The 17,175-nt window shown below is 38.0% G+C and overlaps 1 protein-coding gene across 1 annotated transcript in view; it reads left to right on the top strand.

Moving 5' to 3' along the window:
- The window catches only part of CPA3 (carboxypeptidase A3), a 32,715-nt gene extending 18,911 nt beyond the window's left edge, over positions 1–13,804 (top strand). The window contains exons 7-11 of the mRNA XM_036349972.1: positions 1,017–1,127; positions 2,375–2,465; positions 4,621–4,823; positions 7,220–7,304; positions 13,515–13,804. Of these exons, the coding sequence (XP_036205865.1) occupies positions 1,017–1,127; positions 2,375–2,465; positions 4,621–4,823; positions 7,220–7,304; positions 13,515–13,702 (678 nt within the window). The 3' untranslated portion in view covers positions 13,703–13,804. The remainder of the gene's footprint in view (positions 1–1,016; positions 1,128–2,374; positions 2,466–4,620; positions 4,824–7,219; positions 7,305–13,514) is intronic.
- The last annotated feature ends 3,371 nt before the right edge of the window (positions 13,805–17,175 follow it).

Raw genomic sequence — 17,175 nt, forward strand, 5'->3', positions numbered from 1 at the left:
TTATAGTTAGTATGGAAAATCTGAAACTATTTTAATATTACAATCCACAAACGTGGCCTTTCTTCAGTAAGCTCAAAGCACAGATCTTTAATTTCTGTTTTTGTGTTTCATTGGCCACACATACACTTTGCATACTTAAATTCCCTTCCCAAGTTAAAAATGACTCACTTTTTTTAAGTTTGTTATTCCTCTCACTCTATTTCTATTTTATTCTGACTACTACTACGTTTAACTTTCTCTTACCACAGCTTATGTAAGCAATACATGACAGTGGCTTTCTGGGCATGGATAGTTTCACTGGGAATGAATCTGCAAGTAGAACTGATTTATCCCTGCCCTGTTTTAACTCTTCCAGCTGAGGGCCCAAGCTCCCCTTATGCAACCCATAAAGGAAATCAATCATAAGACTATCAGATATCTCCTGGCTCCAGTATAGCTGTACCCAGAGAGATTTTCCAAAAAGTATGACAGAGATTTTAGGTAGCTATAGAAAGTCCAGATACTTAGAGAAATTTCAGTCAGATGTGAGGAAAAATGTTGGTCAATTTCTAAACGCTTGAGTTATCAATAGAACACTTTTTCTTTAACCTTATTAATTTATGAACCCTCTCCAATATTTACATATTCTTATGTTTACAAACTCAATCCATATGTCCATAGGAATGTGAGGCAAATAATCTATTTAAAATAAGTTGTGCTAATTTTTCACTTGACTCTATTCTCCCTATGAAATGTATCTTGCATGTTAGATTTGAAATGCTACAAGTCTCAATAATGAAATGATCCTGTAAATAAGGCTCAGTTTAATTAATTTAATTAGTCTAAATAAATGTCATTTTTTTTCTGTCATCTATATGGGTCATTTATTTTTCTGCAGTTTAGGAGAAATATGTTTGAAATCATGTGACCTTGGGCAAATGACTTAAGGAGTGGCAGTTATTACTATTATAACCACAACTTTCCACATGATAACTAAACTTTACACCAATAGTTTCAGCTTTTTTCTTATCCCACAGGCAACCAAAACTTATGGGAAAAACAAAATTATGACCAAACTCCTGGACCGAATGAATTTTTACGTTCTTCCTGTGTTCAACATTGATGGGTATATTTGGTCATGGACACAGGTACTGTTCTGTAGTTACTCTTTTGTATTTAAATAATATATTATTTACTGACTAATTGCTATGCAATAAGTTTAAGATTTGGGTAACTGCCTTGGTTGGTGTGCTCAATAGTTAGAGCATTAGCGCGCGCGCGCGCGCGCACACACACACACACACACACCCTAAGGGTCTGGGATTTGATTCCCAGTCAAGGGCACGTACCTGAGTTGCAGGTTTCATTTCCCTTCCCAGGTCCTGGCTGTGCAGGAGGCAACCAACCAATGTGAATCTCTCTCTTTTCCCTCTCCCCCCTCCCTTCCACTCTCTCTAAAAATCAATGGGAAAAATATTCTCGGTGAGAATTAACAAAACAAAACAAAACAAAAATCTCAATTTCAGACTAAGACAAGCAAGGTTTCCTAGCTACATAGATGTCTTTGAAATATAAAATTTTGGACACAGACAACAGTGTGTTGAAGGCCTGGGAGGGTGGGTATGAGATGGAAGGGGTCAATGGTGAAAAAAGGGAAGGGGACATCTGTAATACTTTCAACAATAAAAGTAAATGAATAAAAAGAAATAATATAAAATTTTTGTTGCTGAAACTGGTAGTGTGGAAAAGAAAATAAAACAGTAATTATTTTTAAATGTATGTTATATATTGGCAAAAGCACATTTTAGCTAAGAATACAAGTTATTTAAAGATATTATGAACACATTGACTTCAAAGTAAATGTCACTCTATTCCATCAACTTGGGACAGAATTTGAGGAGGAATATTGTATCAAAAATAAATTAAAAAGTGGCACAGATATCTGTCTGTCTTTTAACAGGATCCTTTATTTCCCTGCTGTTGCTAAATAAGATTAATAACAAACTTCCAGACAAATACTATATCATCAAGTTCTTTTCTGAAAAGTATGCAGTCACAATTTGAACTGTGTTGTATCTGAATCTATAAATGGTGAAAGATGTAATGAAGTTATAATTTAAAGTATAGGTAATTTCAGGACATCATCTATCTTTTCTAATACTGAGAACTAATCAACAGTTTTTAAAACTAACTTAGAATATTAATATAAAAGGCAATATTTCTGAAAATATTATGTTATGCAAAAACAATATATTTTTCTTTATAATAAAGGGCCTCAGTTTAACTAGATAGATTTCCAGTAAAGCTGTAGACACTTGCAGAGAGGATCTAAAATGATAAACCTGAAAAACACAAACTGATCTGCTGTAAACACTTCCATCACTTGATCCTGCAGAACCGCATGTGGAGAAAAAATCGTTCCAAGAACCCAGGCTCCAAATGCATTGGCACTGACCTCAACAAGAACTTTAATGCCTCGTGGAACTGTGAGTTGACTTGATCTCAAGCAAAAGAGCTATAAAGAGTGTTTAGACACTGAATTTACTTAAACCACCTACTTATTTCAGTAAAGATATGTATTAGCTCTGTGGTGTTAATTTTCTAATCTGAAAAAGGAAAGATAATCATCACTACAATAGAAATATTATGAATGTTTTATTGTATGGGAGGAAGTGGGGCATGGGATTATTTATCAAACCATCTCTCACTTAATATATTTAGCTTGCTAAAATTAAGCACAATCCAGAGGTACAAAAATTCAGATAATCTGAAGACAGATCTCAGGTGTGCATCCTCATCTTATTCTGATAAAAGCTGAGAAATGCCAGTAGTTAAAACCAACATACAGGTAGTTCTTCAGATGTTCAGTGAAAAGAAACATATGGAGAGAGAGAAATTGAAAAGGTTTAATGGAAATGCAGTAATAATAAGCAAAGACCTGCTACACCAGATGACTTATACTTGCTACACAAATATGATTTGATCATCCTATCTAATAATAGACAAACATGGTAATTAACCATACCTCCGACACGCTTCCCATTGGCTAATCAGGGTGATATGCAAATTAACTGCCAACCAAGATGGCGGCCGGCAGCCAGGCAGCTGAAGCGAATAGGAGGCTTGCTTGCTCCAGTGATTGAGGAAGCCAAGGCTCCCTGCCTGCCGCTGCCGGCCTCTGAGCTTCACTCTAAGAAACAATGTTGCAATTATAGAAGCTAAACAAACCCCAGAAACTTGCTTTCAGCCAGCTGGGCCTCAGAGCTGGAGCTGCGACAGTGTTTCAATTATAGAACCCAAACAAACCCAGATACCTGCTTTCAGTAGCCGAGGTCTCAGAGCTGGAGCCGGGCCTCAGAGCTAAAGCCGGCTCTCAGTTCCAGTGACAGCCATAGAAGGTAAATAAATCCCAGAATAAAAAAAAAAAAAAAAAAGGAGAGGTTGGGAGCTTCAGTCACCTGCCAGCCTGAAAACAGCCCTTAGCCCCTCACCCAGACGGGCCAGGTACCCCAGTGGGGACCCCCACCCTGAAGGGGGTGTGATCAGCTGCAAACAGCCATCATCCCCTCATCCAGGCTGGCCAGGCACCCAAGCGGGACCCCCACCCTGATCCAGGACACCCTTCAGGGCAAACCAGCTGGCCCCCACCAATGCACCAGGGCTCTATCCTATATAGTAAAAGGGTAATATGCAAACTGACCCTAACAGCAGAATGACTGGGAATGACTGGTCACTATGACACACACTGACCACCAGGGGGCAGATACTCAATGCAGGAGCTGTCCTCTGGTGGTCAGGTCGCTCTCACATGGGAGGAGCTCTGCTCAGCCACAAGCCAGGCTGATGGCTGCCAGTACAGCAGTGGTGGTGGGAGCCTCTCCTGCCTCCTCAGCAGCGCTAAGGATGTCCAACTGCAGTTTAGGCCTGCTCCCCACTGGCAAGTGGACATCCCCTGAGGGCTGCAGGGCTTCCAGAGGGATGTCTGATTGCCATTTTAGGCCCAATCCCCTGGGGAGTGGGCCTAAGCCAGCAGGTGGTAATCCCCTGAGGGGTCCCAGACTGCGAGAGGGCACTGGCAGGGCTGAGAGACCCCTCCCGCCCGAGTGCACAAATTTTTGTGCACTGGGCCTCTAGTTATATATATTCAAAGAGAAATTACCACTACCCCAATTCATAATATTTTTCATAACCTAACTTTGTTGAAAATACCACCTCAACTTTTAATTCTATTCTACCATAATGAATATGATAGTAACAGCTTCCCTGATTGAGGGCTGCCTGCTGAAACAGGTTGAAGTCACTCGGGCTCAAGGAAAGTAGCCAGCAAGTTAGAGCTGGGTTGAATTGGAACTGGGTTCTGTCTGGCCACCTGCCCTGGACTGCTTCTGGTGTATTACTACTGAGACTGGGAAAAGGATGAGAAATAAACAAGGCTAAGATATTCCACTGGGCTAAATCTGATACACTCTGGGCTGTGTGTACAAAGTTAGTCTGCAGTGACTATCATACCAGAAACACAGAGGGGCCCTGTGAATCTGGGAGACTAACATGCTTAAAGCATTTTGTGAATCCCCATCAGAAGAAGTGGGGCTGTGCTGAGGGGGATCAGACTGTGATCTCCTCCATTCACTCCCTCTGCAGCTTTTCCTGACACCAATGACCCATGTGAGGAAATCTATGGGGGTCCCACCGCAGAGTCCGAGAAGGAGACCAAAGCTGTCACTGACTTCATTCGAAGCCACCTGAAATCAATCAAGGGCTACATCACCATGCACTCCTACTCCCAGATGCTATTGTTTCCCTATGGGTACACATCAGAATTGCCACCTAACCAGGAGGAACTGGTATGTAGCAAAATTCCTGTAGCTTATGTCTTCACACCACCATTGACTTTCAGTCTATTCTTCATTAACAACTTGGGTTAAGTTAAAAGACGTCCACATTTTAATACCAAAGAAAAGAACAAATGAAGTTTACCTTGGAGTTAAAAATCATAATCCTTAGATTAATTTTCATGTGATAAAAGTATACAGTTAATAAATATCTTTCAACATGATTATAAGATAAAGCCAGTAAGAAGAAATGTCTGGGCCATCAGGGTAAAATTCTATAACTACATAGATAAACATTTAAAATACATCATACTGTAAAAACCACACACAGTAAAAGCCTAATAGACTAGCAAAGACATCTGCTATTCCCTGAGACACCAGATTTAAGAATATCTGTTGTATTTTTATTCTCCAGATCAGCTTGGAAATTATATTAATACTTTTAGTATCCAAAGGAAGACTATTACTATCAAAGGATGTTTGTGAAACTTCCTCACTAAGAACTCAGTCTTTTCAGAACTAGAATCCACTAAGCATCCTTTTCCATTCTATGGAAATTTGTTAGCTTCATAAAAAAAAAAAAAAAAAAAAAAAAAAAAAAAAGGAATTCTACATATGGATTTCAGTGAATCGCAGGAATTGGCAATGTGAATACATGAATATCCATATAAATAAATAAATACTTTTAATTGCTGTGGAAGAAAAGAAATAAAGCAGATAACATCCAGTGTCCCAGATCCCATGGTAGTTGGCAAATATAACACAGCGAGTAAAAGCTATGGTTCAAACACTACCTCATGAAATTATTTTTAATTTTTTAAGAGATCACAATTGTCATTATGACTTCAGTTAATTGTTTCAGCAAAACAGCATTTAATTTTGAATTGAAGCAGAGATTTGGACCAATCATTAAAACCATCTGTACATATAAAACTAAGAAAACATACAAGCAACCTATGGCCCAAGAATCATTTCTTTAACCAAATAGGTGAAAATCTGAATCCATGAGTATTAATAACCTACCTATACAAGGACACACCAATGCAATTTCAATCTGCCTTTAGGAAAATGGCATTATGGATTAAAAAAATAGAAATATACACACCAAACTATTTGAATAAAGAGTATTTACAACGCAACTAAATTAAGAAAAATATATTTCTTAACTATATAGACTAAAAAAAATCTTCACTTAGAGTACAAATATGTTAGTGACTATATTTCCCTAAAGTTTGTTCCAATAAATCATTCTCATAGCACAAAATACTAATGTGTGTTAAAGGTCGTGAAATGCTACTCTGGAAATAAAACTCTAATTTCACAGAACTATTTTTTTAAATACATTTTTTATTGATTTCAGAGAAGAAGGGAGATTGATTTCAGAGAGGAAGGGAGAGGGAGAGAGAGATAGAAACATCAATGATGAGAGAGAATCATTGATTGGCTGCCTCCAGCACACCCCCCACTGAGGATGGAGCTCCCCGACCTGAATCAAACCCGGACCCTTCAGTCCACAGGCTGATGCTCTGTCCACTGAGCAAAACTAGCCAGGGCTCACAGAACTATTTTAGAGAGAGGTAAACCACCTTTCTTCCCTTGGCATGCTAAAATCTGAAGCAGAGATAGTCCTATGGCAATGTGGAACCTATAAAGACAAAGAAAGGAGGGACAAGAGAGAAACAGGTTTGGAAGAGACAAAAATCTGAAGCCAGTGACAGGATGGATGGACCTTGAGAATATTATGCTAATCTAATAAGTCAGTCAGAAAAAACTAAGAACCATATGACTTCACTCCTATGTGGGTTATAAAACTAAAACTCATAGACACAGACAACAGTATGGTGGTTACCAAAGGGAAAGGGGGTAGGGGATAGTAAAGGTTTTAAGGGGCTAAATATATGGTGATGGAAGATGATTTGACTTTGGGTGGTGGGCACACAATGCAATATACAGATCATGTATCATAGAAATGTACACTTGAAACCTATGTGATCTTATTAACCAATGTCACCCCAATAAATTTAATTTAAAAACATAAAATAAAATACTAAAGCTAAAAAAACTAAAGCCAGAACAAAGTCTGAGAGGAAGAAGAAAGATATGATTTTTTATAAGAAATGATGGAATAAAGAAACAGAGGAAGTGAGAGAGGGAGGAAGAAAAGGAGAGAGAGAAAAGAATGTGTAGAAACACAAAATGAGATATGACATTATTGCAGATAACTGATTCCACATTTAGAAGTCTTCACAATGACAATATATCTTACTGAAAATACATTTCTCATTTAACCATTTATTTAATTTTGATCTTCAAATGAAAAATAACCAGTATAATTGACTTTTTAAATCCCCAGTAAATTAATGGCATTTACATAGTACCCTAACTTCCTAACTTCCCTTTCTCTACAGGCCAAAGTTGCAAAGATCAGCACTGATGCTTTATCAACTCGATATGCAACCCACTACATCTATGGCCCAATAGCATCAACAATTTGTAAGGTTTTCCTATTACTTACTGTGTCATTTTCCCTAATTCTTTTTTTATGATTATTTAAGAAAAGTATAGAATTTGTAAATTTATATTAGAACAATTGGAATTGCTAATTTAACCTTTACTTTTAACAGGTGATTTTGAATTATATGTGAATCTGGGGGATAAAATCTGCGATTGATGAGGATAATATATTTCTAGAAACAAATTATACTGAACTTTTTACAAGGTTATGAGGTCAACAGAAGTAATTCAAAACAAATTTAGAGTTTAATCCATCCTCTTCTTGTTCCCATCTTCTTAACTTGTTCCCAGCTACACAACATTTTACTCTCAGGAATGATAAGAATTAATTAAAACAGAGTTGATACTTTTTTCTTTTTAATCCTCACCCTAGGATGTGTTTTTATTGTGTGTTTTTAGAGAGGGGAAAAGGGAGAGAAAGAAATATCAATCAGTTGCCTCCTGTATGTGCCTCTACCGAAGATCAAATCTACATCATAGGTATGTGCCCTGACCAGGAATCGAACCCACAACCTTTTGGTGTACAGGACAATCATCCAATCAGCTGAACCACCCAGCAGGGAATACTTTCTTTTTTAATCATTTAACTTTAACTGGGTTCTTTCTTACTTAGGCTAGTCCCCCGGGCAAACATAGTCTTTTCCTGAACTCCTGATGAGAAAATGGGGAAGCCAACAGTTTCAGCCACTTTGATCATATAAAACCAGTTTCCTATCTCTCTCACCAGCCCCTTCCTAATGTATTTAACTGAAATCTATATTGAATTAAGAAAGGAGGTCACAGGGCTCTAGTTCTGTTGTTTTATTTTAGTGTCTCTGTACTTCTTATTCTTCCCTATTTTTAGACTTTCTAATAATTTGCATTTTATATTTCTGACTTATATTTCTTACAAGCCAGTAAATAATATATTATCGAAAGGCAAAAAGAAACTACAGAACAGTACCTGTGTCCATGACCAAATATCCTCAGAATACCCTATGACGGGGCAATACTTATAACTAGCTGATTCCCAGGTTTTAACAAAAAACAAAGCCCATGATTTTGACCACTATGCATAGTTTTTTCCTTTTTGTTTTTTTCAGCTAAAATAATCAGGCTTTTCTATTTTCAAGCAATGAAAATACATTCATTTGGTTTTCACCAAAGGCCATTAATTCAGACCCTAGAAAGTGAGATCATGTTTGCTCTTCTAGCTAGATCCCATTGGTGTTAATGTGGAAATACTTTAGTAAAAATTGCTTTTTCTCCAAACCATTTACAAGCTTCAGTTCTTAGGCCCAAACTTTATGGAAAATTCCTAATGAAATTATTTACAAAACCTTAACTTCTTAACAAAATTTAATTCCTCAAAAGCAAGAATTATACATCCAATCTCCTCTTAGACCACATAATATTTAGCACAGTGCAGGGCATGGACAACATCAGAAATAATTGTCACAAACTTGCTCAATGAAAGTGGTGTCCTGACTTACCCAAAAAGAGTAAACATGGATTGAAACCACAAGACTAGATTTGATATAGCCTGCATCACTCTCTAAAACTAGCCAATATTTTTAGCATAAAGACTGCATTTCATGGACAACTCATCACCACCAAAAACACATGCTTACTTCCATTATACTTTTTAAATGCATGGATTTCTTGCAATAACTTTACCTGCCACACCTTATAAACCACTTCCTTAACCCAAGCTAAAAGTATAAACTTTGAACTAACAATTGCCATGAAATTTGAAAATGCTGTAGCCACCACATACAACTTCTAGAGCCAACTTATTAGAGGCCCCTTTTTATGGAATTGGATTAATGACTAAAAAAAATTAAAAGAAACTGACAAGTCCCATTCCTACAGAACATTCAGCAGCAATCACCTATCAACCAGTCATTGTACATTGAAGAAAATGTACAATGACACAGCCAATCACCAGCATCCAAACAGATCATGCTGCAACATGCCAGGAATTCATTATACATACAAGTGGAGGACAACCGGATTTCAAAACAAATGATATACCCAGCTACGTGAATGGACAAAAAGCAAAGCAAAGACCAAGAGAACAGACTAGAACACCAGTTTAAAATGGCAGCATACTTTATGGATACTGAAAAATAGCAGGGCCAGATAAGCCACCAGATATGATGTAAGTGCAATTCTTACAACCATAAACAGAAAAAACTCACAGGTATTCTTAGCATCAAAGAACAAAGAGTTCTAAACAGGAACACATTTTTCAACTGGCAACTAGAAAATCAAAGGATTATTACTCTCACACTTTCCACATCTATATATGCAAATTATGAACAGAGTAGAGCTATGCATGGCATTGCATCACAATCATTTAATTTATGGAGCACCTATCTAATAATTGCCCAACATTTTGGAGCTTTGAGAGATAGGTGAGAAGAGTTAAGACACAAAGACTACTCGCAAGGAGTTACATTCTAACTGGCAGATAGCCAAAGATACCATGGCTCCATGCCGTCGTGTGTCACTCTCTAAAGGAGAGGATAGAGTGAAGAGGAATTACTATTGTGTACATCTGTATAGCAATATTTTAAACTTTGTATTATATGATATTAAAAGATTTTTTTAAGAGATTCAGATTGAAAAAGCATTGCCTCTTTCATACAGGGCTGCAGCAGCTTGATAGATGTTCAAAACTCTTAGGAGTGACGGCTTCAATAAAGCACCTGATTGAATGTTAAACATTCATGAGAAGTAAGGGGTACAAAATGGTTGATTTGATAAGAATAGAAAATAAAGGCACCCACAATTAAAACTTACTCATTCTGATAACCTGATTGTTACTTAACAAGTCCCGGGATTTGAACAAAGCATCAAGCACTCACCAGTATTTTTCTCTCTTTGAATTGATAGAGATAGAAGAAAAGATCTGAGGGAGCATTTAAAAAACCCAAATTGTGGAGAGATCTCTGACCTCCAGAAAAAAATAAATGTTTGCAATTTGAACCTAAGAAGCAAATATAGCAAATAACTTAAAGCCAAAAAAATTTAAACTATAAAAGATGATCTAATTCATTGGTTTTCAACTTTTTTAATCTCATTGCACACATAAACTAATTATTAAAATTCTGCTGCACAACAGAAAATATATTTCTTGACAAAAAAAAGATATAGTTTTGATTCATTCACACGGGATGGCTATTGTTGTTGTGCTGGCTGTTGTGAATTTTTTATTTGGCAATCTAAGAGGAAAGAGCTCAGTACCCCATATATATAGTCAGGTATTGCATATTTTAAAAATTCTTGTGGCACACCAGTTGAAAATCATTGATGTAATTCATGGTTCTTAAGCCTCACTTCCCATTAGAGTCATCTGAGGAACTTTTAAAATACACAGGTGATCAGGCCCCGCCCCATCGCAATCTGATCTCATTAGTTTGTGCTGGGTCCAGGCACTTGCATCTTTTTGAAGCACCCAAAGAGAGTCTAAGATGAAACTAGGTTTGACAACCACTGATCTTATTTAGGTTAGTCCCTGATTTTTAGTCTGTAAAATTTACATACAGAAAGATTTTATTAGTTAGAGCAGAACAGGAACAAAAAACAGCATTTCAGACCACAGTCAAGTGGTATACCAAGTTCTCTGACACAAGCAGCAATATTTAGATCATAAAATTGATGTTAAAAGATTGTGAAATAGTTACATATACATATTGACAGCATATCCAATCCTTTACCATCTTAGAAATAGTACTTGGTTAGCAAGAATTAATAGAATTCAGGTCACTTATATCATTATTAATATCATCCATTTGTGAGCTACATCATGAATTAAAAAGTTAATTTCAAAGTGCCTTTTTTATTGCCTTTCAAATCACCAAAATTGCTAGATGTATTCCTGTTTCTCCACCTACTGCTGTTCCCCATAATACATTTGGAAAAGAAGAAAATCAAAACCTCAAATTTGTAGCTTACAACATCCAATGACTATCTACTAAGAGAAATTCAAGCTGAGATTATATTAACAAACAGAAGGGCAGAGAAAATGTTGCAACTTATGACCATGTATCTCTAGCTTCAGCTCTTGTTTCAAATAGAATTTTCACTTAGTGTTGATATAAAAGTGCTGGTTATTATATTTAATGCATGTCAATAACATTTTTTAAAAATACATTAATTTATCAGCATCACATTTGTGGGTTCCTTTGGTCTATAACCAAATTCCCAGCTTAGTTCAGTTTTCTTTTTAGTTATTTTGATCATATTACAGTAAGTTCCTTGCACCTAATGTGCTTTGAAAGAAGAAAATTGTTTTAATGTCAATAAATTAAGAAAATATTGTCAACAAAAAAATTATCTTGTAGAACTCATTGAAGACTTTTTTTTGGCGGAACTATAGATTGACATATGGTGGGTATAACATAGACAGGTTGAAACTGAAAAATATATATTGTGAAAACATTAATCAAAGAAGGAGTGGCCATATTAAATAGCAGATAAAGTAAATTTCAGAGCAAAGAATTTTTCTAGACATTAATAATAATAAAAGAATTAATCCACCAAAAATATATAATGATTTTATGCAAACCAATTTCACCTATGATGCTTCTGCCAAAATTTTAAAATTCATTTTTCCAGGTCCTGATTGATCTAAACATATCCTTGTGTCTTCCTTCCTTTATTCTTTCTTTTTCCCATCAATACCCTCAGTTTATTTTTGTGTTAATTATGTGAATTTTTTTCAGCCACCCAAATTGAAATAGCACTAATTTTTATCAAATTCTGTGACTTTTCCATTCCAGTACTTCTTACATGGAGGCTTCAATTCTGTTCCCAGTGTGGCGAGTCTATACTAGCTCAGGCTTTTATTGCACTACTTCCTACCTAGTCTCTACTCTTTTCAGTCCAAATTAACCATCCTAAGTACAGCACCAAAATGGCTGTTATTGCCTCCCAAACAAGTCACTTTGTCCTGATTTATCAGGTTTTCGGAGTTTTGCCTACAACTGGATGTCACTGGTCCCTAAAAACACCTCCATGCTTTTCCATCCTTGTGGTTCCCTGACCAGAATGCCTTTCTTCCATCTCTAACTGAAAAAAGTACACCTTTCTTCAAGGCTCACCTCCAGTACCACCTCCATCATGAAGGAGCAGGCATTGAGCATGAAATGCCATCTTCCTCACCAGTCATATAATCTTTTTTTTCCTTAAAAATTTCATAAAATATTGTACCTTTCCTATGGTACTTATATATTCTGTCTGGTCTCTATTAATTTGCATCTTTGACTTCTCTCACCTAAATTCTAAGTTCCTAAAGACACCAATGGCGTCTTCATCTTTGTACTCTGCACCTCCCATCCTCCACAATGCCAAGTAAAGTGTATTATACATATTAAAGATTCAATAAATATTTGATGAATAATTTAAGAGCCAGTCTTATCTCTTTCCACTGAAATAGGTATTCTCTCTTTTCTCATCACAGCTTTGAATTCTTATCTTTCAAACCTAAAATGTTAATGTCAATACTTGTCTTAGAATATAAATTATTTTATGTGTAAAAAAATACTTTTTCTATTACATAAATGCATATTAGTATTTATATGCACTTATATAAACCTTATGTGTATATAACTTCTAGATGTGTCTATATTTTCAATCTTTTTACTAAATAATAACATTTTTAGTAAAATTTCCTAAAAGTTGACATGGATAAGTTAAATTAGGGGGTTAAATACAACCTTAAGATAACTAATTTCCACTTTCTTGGTCTTTTTCCTATAAAAAGAGTTTACCCTAGTAACATGAATATAAAGAAACCTGAATGTTAGAAAGAATGTGACTTTGCCTAGTTTATATGTGTAGTTTCCCTTGGTGGGATTTCAGCAACCAGTGACCCCTCCTTGGTGATTTCCTCAGCTGCTTGCCCTGGTTCAGAATGCCTCCCTCTGTGACTGTGTGCCAGGAAACAAACTCAATTTTGAGTGCTGAGCCATGTAAAATGTAATTTTGAAAACACAGCATTTTTTAAAATGTATGTATCAAAGCTATGATTATATTTTACTCTACACTCTGTATTACACAGACCACTACTCCCATTCATTACTGCAATTACTCGTAACTGTACACATAATTATTTTTATTGCTAATTTACACCAGTGAATTTCCATTTCAAGACAAACATTAGTATTTGTCTTTAATTAAATATTTACTACTTATGTTTTACAGACCCAACATCAGGTTCATCTTTAGACTGGGCCTACAACCTGGGCATCAAGCATACATTTGCCTTTGAGCTCCGAGATAAAGGCAAATATGGTTTTCTCCTTCCAGAATCTCAGATAAAGTCAACCTGCAAAGAGACCATGCTAGCTGTCAAATTTATTGCCAAGTATATCCTCCAACATACTTCCTAAAGAATCACCCTCAGTTTGGAATAAGCCATTAATTCTCCTTTGTTCTTTTCACCAGAATGTCAACCTTCAATTATCCCTAAATAAAGCTTCCACATCACCTGACTCTTGCTCATTTAAGTCCTATGTTATTTCTTTTTGCTTTTATTTCCTCTCAGTGGGAACTTATCAAATAACTTTAAACAAAAGCTTTTAACTACCTTTCTTTGCTCCAAGTAAAGTTTGAACCCAGCAAAAAGTATTATTTTTACTATTTTCAAAGGTGATATACAGTGGGTCACAGGAAAGAAATAAGAATCCTCAGGTTCTCCAGAAGGAGATTTTCACAGATTTTCATCATTTTATGTACTAATAGAGCAAAAATAAAACATATTCCAAAATGCATCTTGTTTTTTATAAAGTATACTAGAGGCCCGGTGCACGAAATTTGTGCACTGGGGGGTGGGGTTCCCTCAGCCCAGCCTGCCCTTCAGTCTGGGAGCCCTCAGTGGATGTCCCACTAACGGCCACAGTCTGGCAGCAGAGGCTCGGAGCAGGCATCCCGTGTGTGTGTGTGTGTGTATGTGTGTGTGTGTGTGTCCCCACTGGGGGTCTGCCCCCAGCCACATTGGAGGCTCAGAGTAGGCTCTGTGTGTGTGTGTGTGTGTGTGTGTGTGTGTGTGTGTGTGTGTGTGTCTGCTGGGGGCCTGCCCCCAGCCACACAGTGGAGGCTTGGGGCAGGTGCCCATCTCTGTTGATCTCTCAGGCTCCTGGCCTCCACTGCATGTTGTACTCTCCCTTGAGCTGTGGCCAGGGTGGGGTGCTGCCTGCAGGCCACCCTTTCCTGCTCTAGGATCCCTGTGGCGACCTAGGAGCAGGCGCACACGGGGGCTGCCTGCAGGCCACGATTTCATGCTCTGGGATCACCATGGCGACCCAGGAGCAGGCCTTGGTGGGTGCTGCCTACAGGCCGCACTTTCCTGCTCACCGATCACTGGATCGCCAGGGTACCCGGGGTCAGGCCCTGCTGGGTGCTCCCTGGGGGCGGCACTTTCCTGCTCTCTAATTGCTATGGTGTCCCAGCTGGGGGGGGGGGGGAGGCTTAGGTGGGGTGGGGCTTAAGCAGCACACAGGGGTCCCGGCTGGGGGCGGGGCTTGGGGTTCCCGGCTGGGGGAGGGGCCCAGATGGCGGCTCGCACTGTCCTGCCCTGCCTGCAGTATGCAAATTAGCCACCATCTTTGTTGGTGGCTAATTTGCATATCGTGCTGATTAGCCAATGGGAGGCATAGTGAAGGTATGGTCAATTACCATCTTTGTCTATTATTAGATAGGATTCTCTATATTACTCTACTAGCATTAATAATCAAGCACTGTTTCTCATGCATTCTGTTAGTAAGAAAGAATATCTTCAATTTTCAAAAATATATTTTGCTTACATATGTATATTCTTAAATACAAGTAAACATTATTTATATATTCACAACAGCAAAAGGATGGCCTAGTGTTATCAGTGGGGAGTTCTCTGTGTCCCCACCTATTGCTGATGGAAGTGGACTTTCTGCAATGTCATGAGAAAAGGAATTCTTGAAGACTTGCACGAGAGAATGAGTGATATTTATTTACATGGAATTAAATCCCCCAGTTTCCAAGGTTCCAACTCCCTCCATCTCACCAAGGAAAAAATCCAGTGTGTCTTCAGAAGGGCTAAGATTAAAGCCATTGCCCAGAGTTTCTGCTCCATATTTGCACAGTCCAGTCCAGCATCCAGCTAGGTTATTTTGTATTTCCATCATTGCATGTGGGATCCAAATTTCAGTGCTTGCAGTGGCTTCACTCCCTCTAGCCAATTACATTTGTTCCCAGATTAGACTGACAGGCATGTATTTTCCCTATGTCACCCTGACTTTACTATACAGAAATCCATCTCCCCTTTGTTGGACCCCTTCCCCCAGGGATCTGAATGGAATGGACAGGTGGTTCCCTGGGGAGTACAAAGTTGCAGCTTCCTGGTGAAGCTGCCTAGATGACCATGAATGTCTGGACTGCCTTTTGCTTTCTTCCTATTATTAATAACTAGAGGCCCAGTGCATGAAAATCGTGCACTGGTAGGGTCCCTAGCAGCTGGTGGAGGCTGGCTGGGGCCTCCCTCCCTTCCCCCAGACAGCCCTGTCCCCTGGTCGAAATCCCAGAAGAACTCCCTGTCGAGAGGACAATTTGCATACTATGCTTTTATTATATAGGACTAGCTAATTACAAAAGGTTACACTAGCAGGAAATAAAGGGGTTCATACAGAGATGAATCTCAGTGCTTTATTTTTTTTGTCTAGTTTTACATATGTCTCCTTTTTCCCCAATTGACCCCAGCCCCCAGCCATTCCCACCCCGAGCAAGCCCCCACTGCCCCAGTGTCTGTGTACATTGGTTATGCTAATATCCATGCAAACAAGTCCTTTGGTTGCTCTCTAACTCCTCCCTCCCACCACCACCACTACCCTAGCATTTGTCTCTGGATCTATTCCTGTTCATCAAATTATGTTGATCATTATATCCCACATATGAGTGAGATCATGTGATATTTATCTTTCTCCAACTGGCTTATTTTGCTTAGCATAATGCTCTCCAGTTCCATCCATGCTGCTGCAAGGGGTAAAAGTTGCTTCATTTTGTGTAGATGTACCACAGGTTTTTAATCCACTCATCTGCTAATGGGCACTTAGGCAGTTTCCAAATCTTAGCTATTGTAAATTGTGCTGATATGAACATAGGGGTGCACATATCCTTTCTGATTGGTATTTCTGGTTTCTTGGGATATAGTCCTAGAAGTGGGACTACTGGGTCAAATGGTGGTCCCATTTTTAACTTTTTCAGGAAACTCCATACTGTCTTCCACAGTGGCTTCACAGTCTGCATTCCCACTAGCAGTACAGGAGGGTTCCTTTTCTCCACATCCTCGCCAGCACTTGTCATTTGTAGATTTGTTGATGATAGCCATTCTGACAGGTGTGAGATGGTATCTCGTTGTTGTTTTGTTTTGCATCGCTCTGATGATTAGTGACTTTGAGCATGTTTTCATATGTCTCTGGGCTTCTGTATGTCCTCTTTTGAAAAGTGTCTATTTAGATCCTTTGCCCATTTTTTTGATTGGATCATTTATCTTCCTTTTGTTAAGTTGTATGAGTTCTCTGTAAATTTTGGAGATTAAACCCTTATAAGAAATATCATTGGCAAATATGTTCTCCCATGCAGTGGGCTTTCTTGTTGTTTTGTTGATGGTTTCTTTTGCTGTGCAGAAGCTTTTTATTTTGATGTAGTCCCATTTGTTTATTGTCTCCTTAGTCTCCCTTGCCCTAGGAACTGTGTTTATAAACATACTGCTATGATGTATGTCAGCTATTTTGCTGCCTATGGAGTCTTGTAGGCTTTTTATGATTTCCTGTCTTACATTCAAGTCCTTATGCCATTTTGAGTTTGTTTTTGTGTATGGTGTAAGTTGGTG

Source organism: Myotis myotis, unplaced genomic scaffold (genome assembly GCF_014108235.1).
Source record: "Myotis myotis isolate mMyoMyo1 unplaced genomic scaffold, mMyoMyo1.p scaffold_m19_p_2, whole genome shotgun sequence".
NCBI classification, from domain to species: domain Eukaryota; kingdom Metazoa; phylum Chordata; class Mammalia; order Chiroptera; family Vespertilionidae; genus Myotis; species Myotis myotis.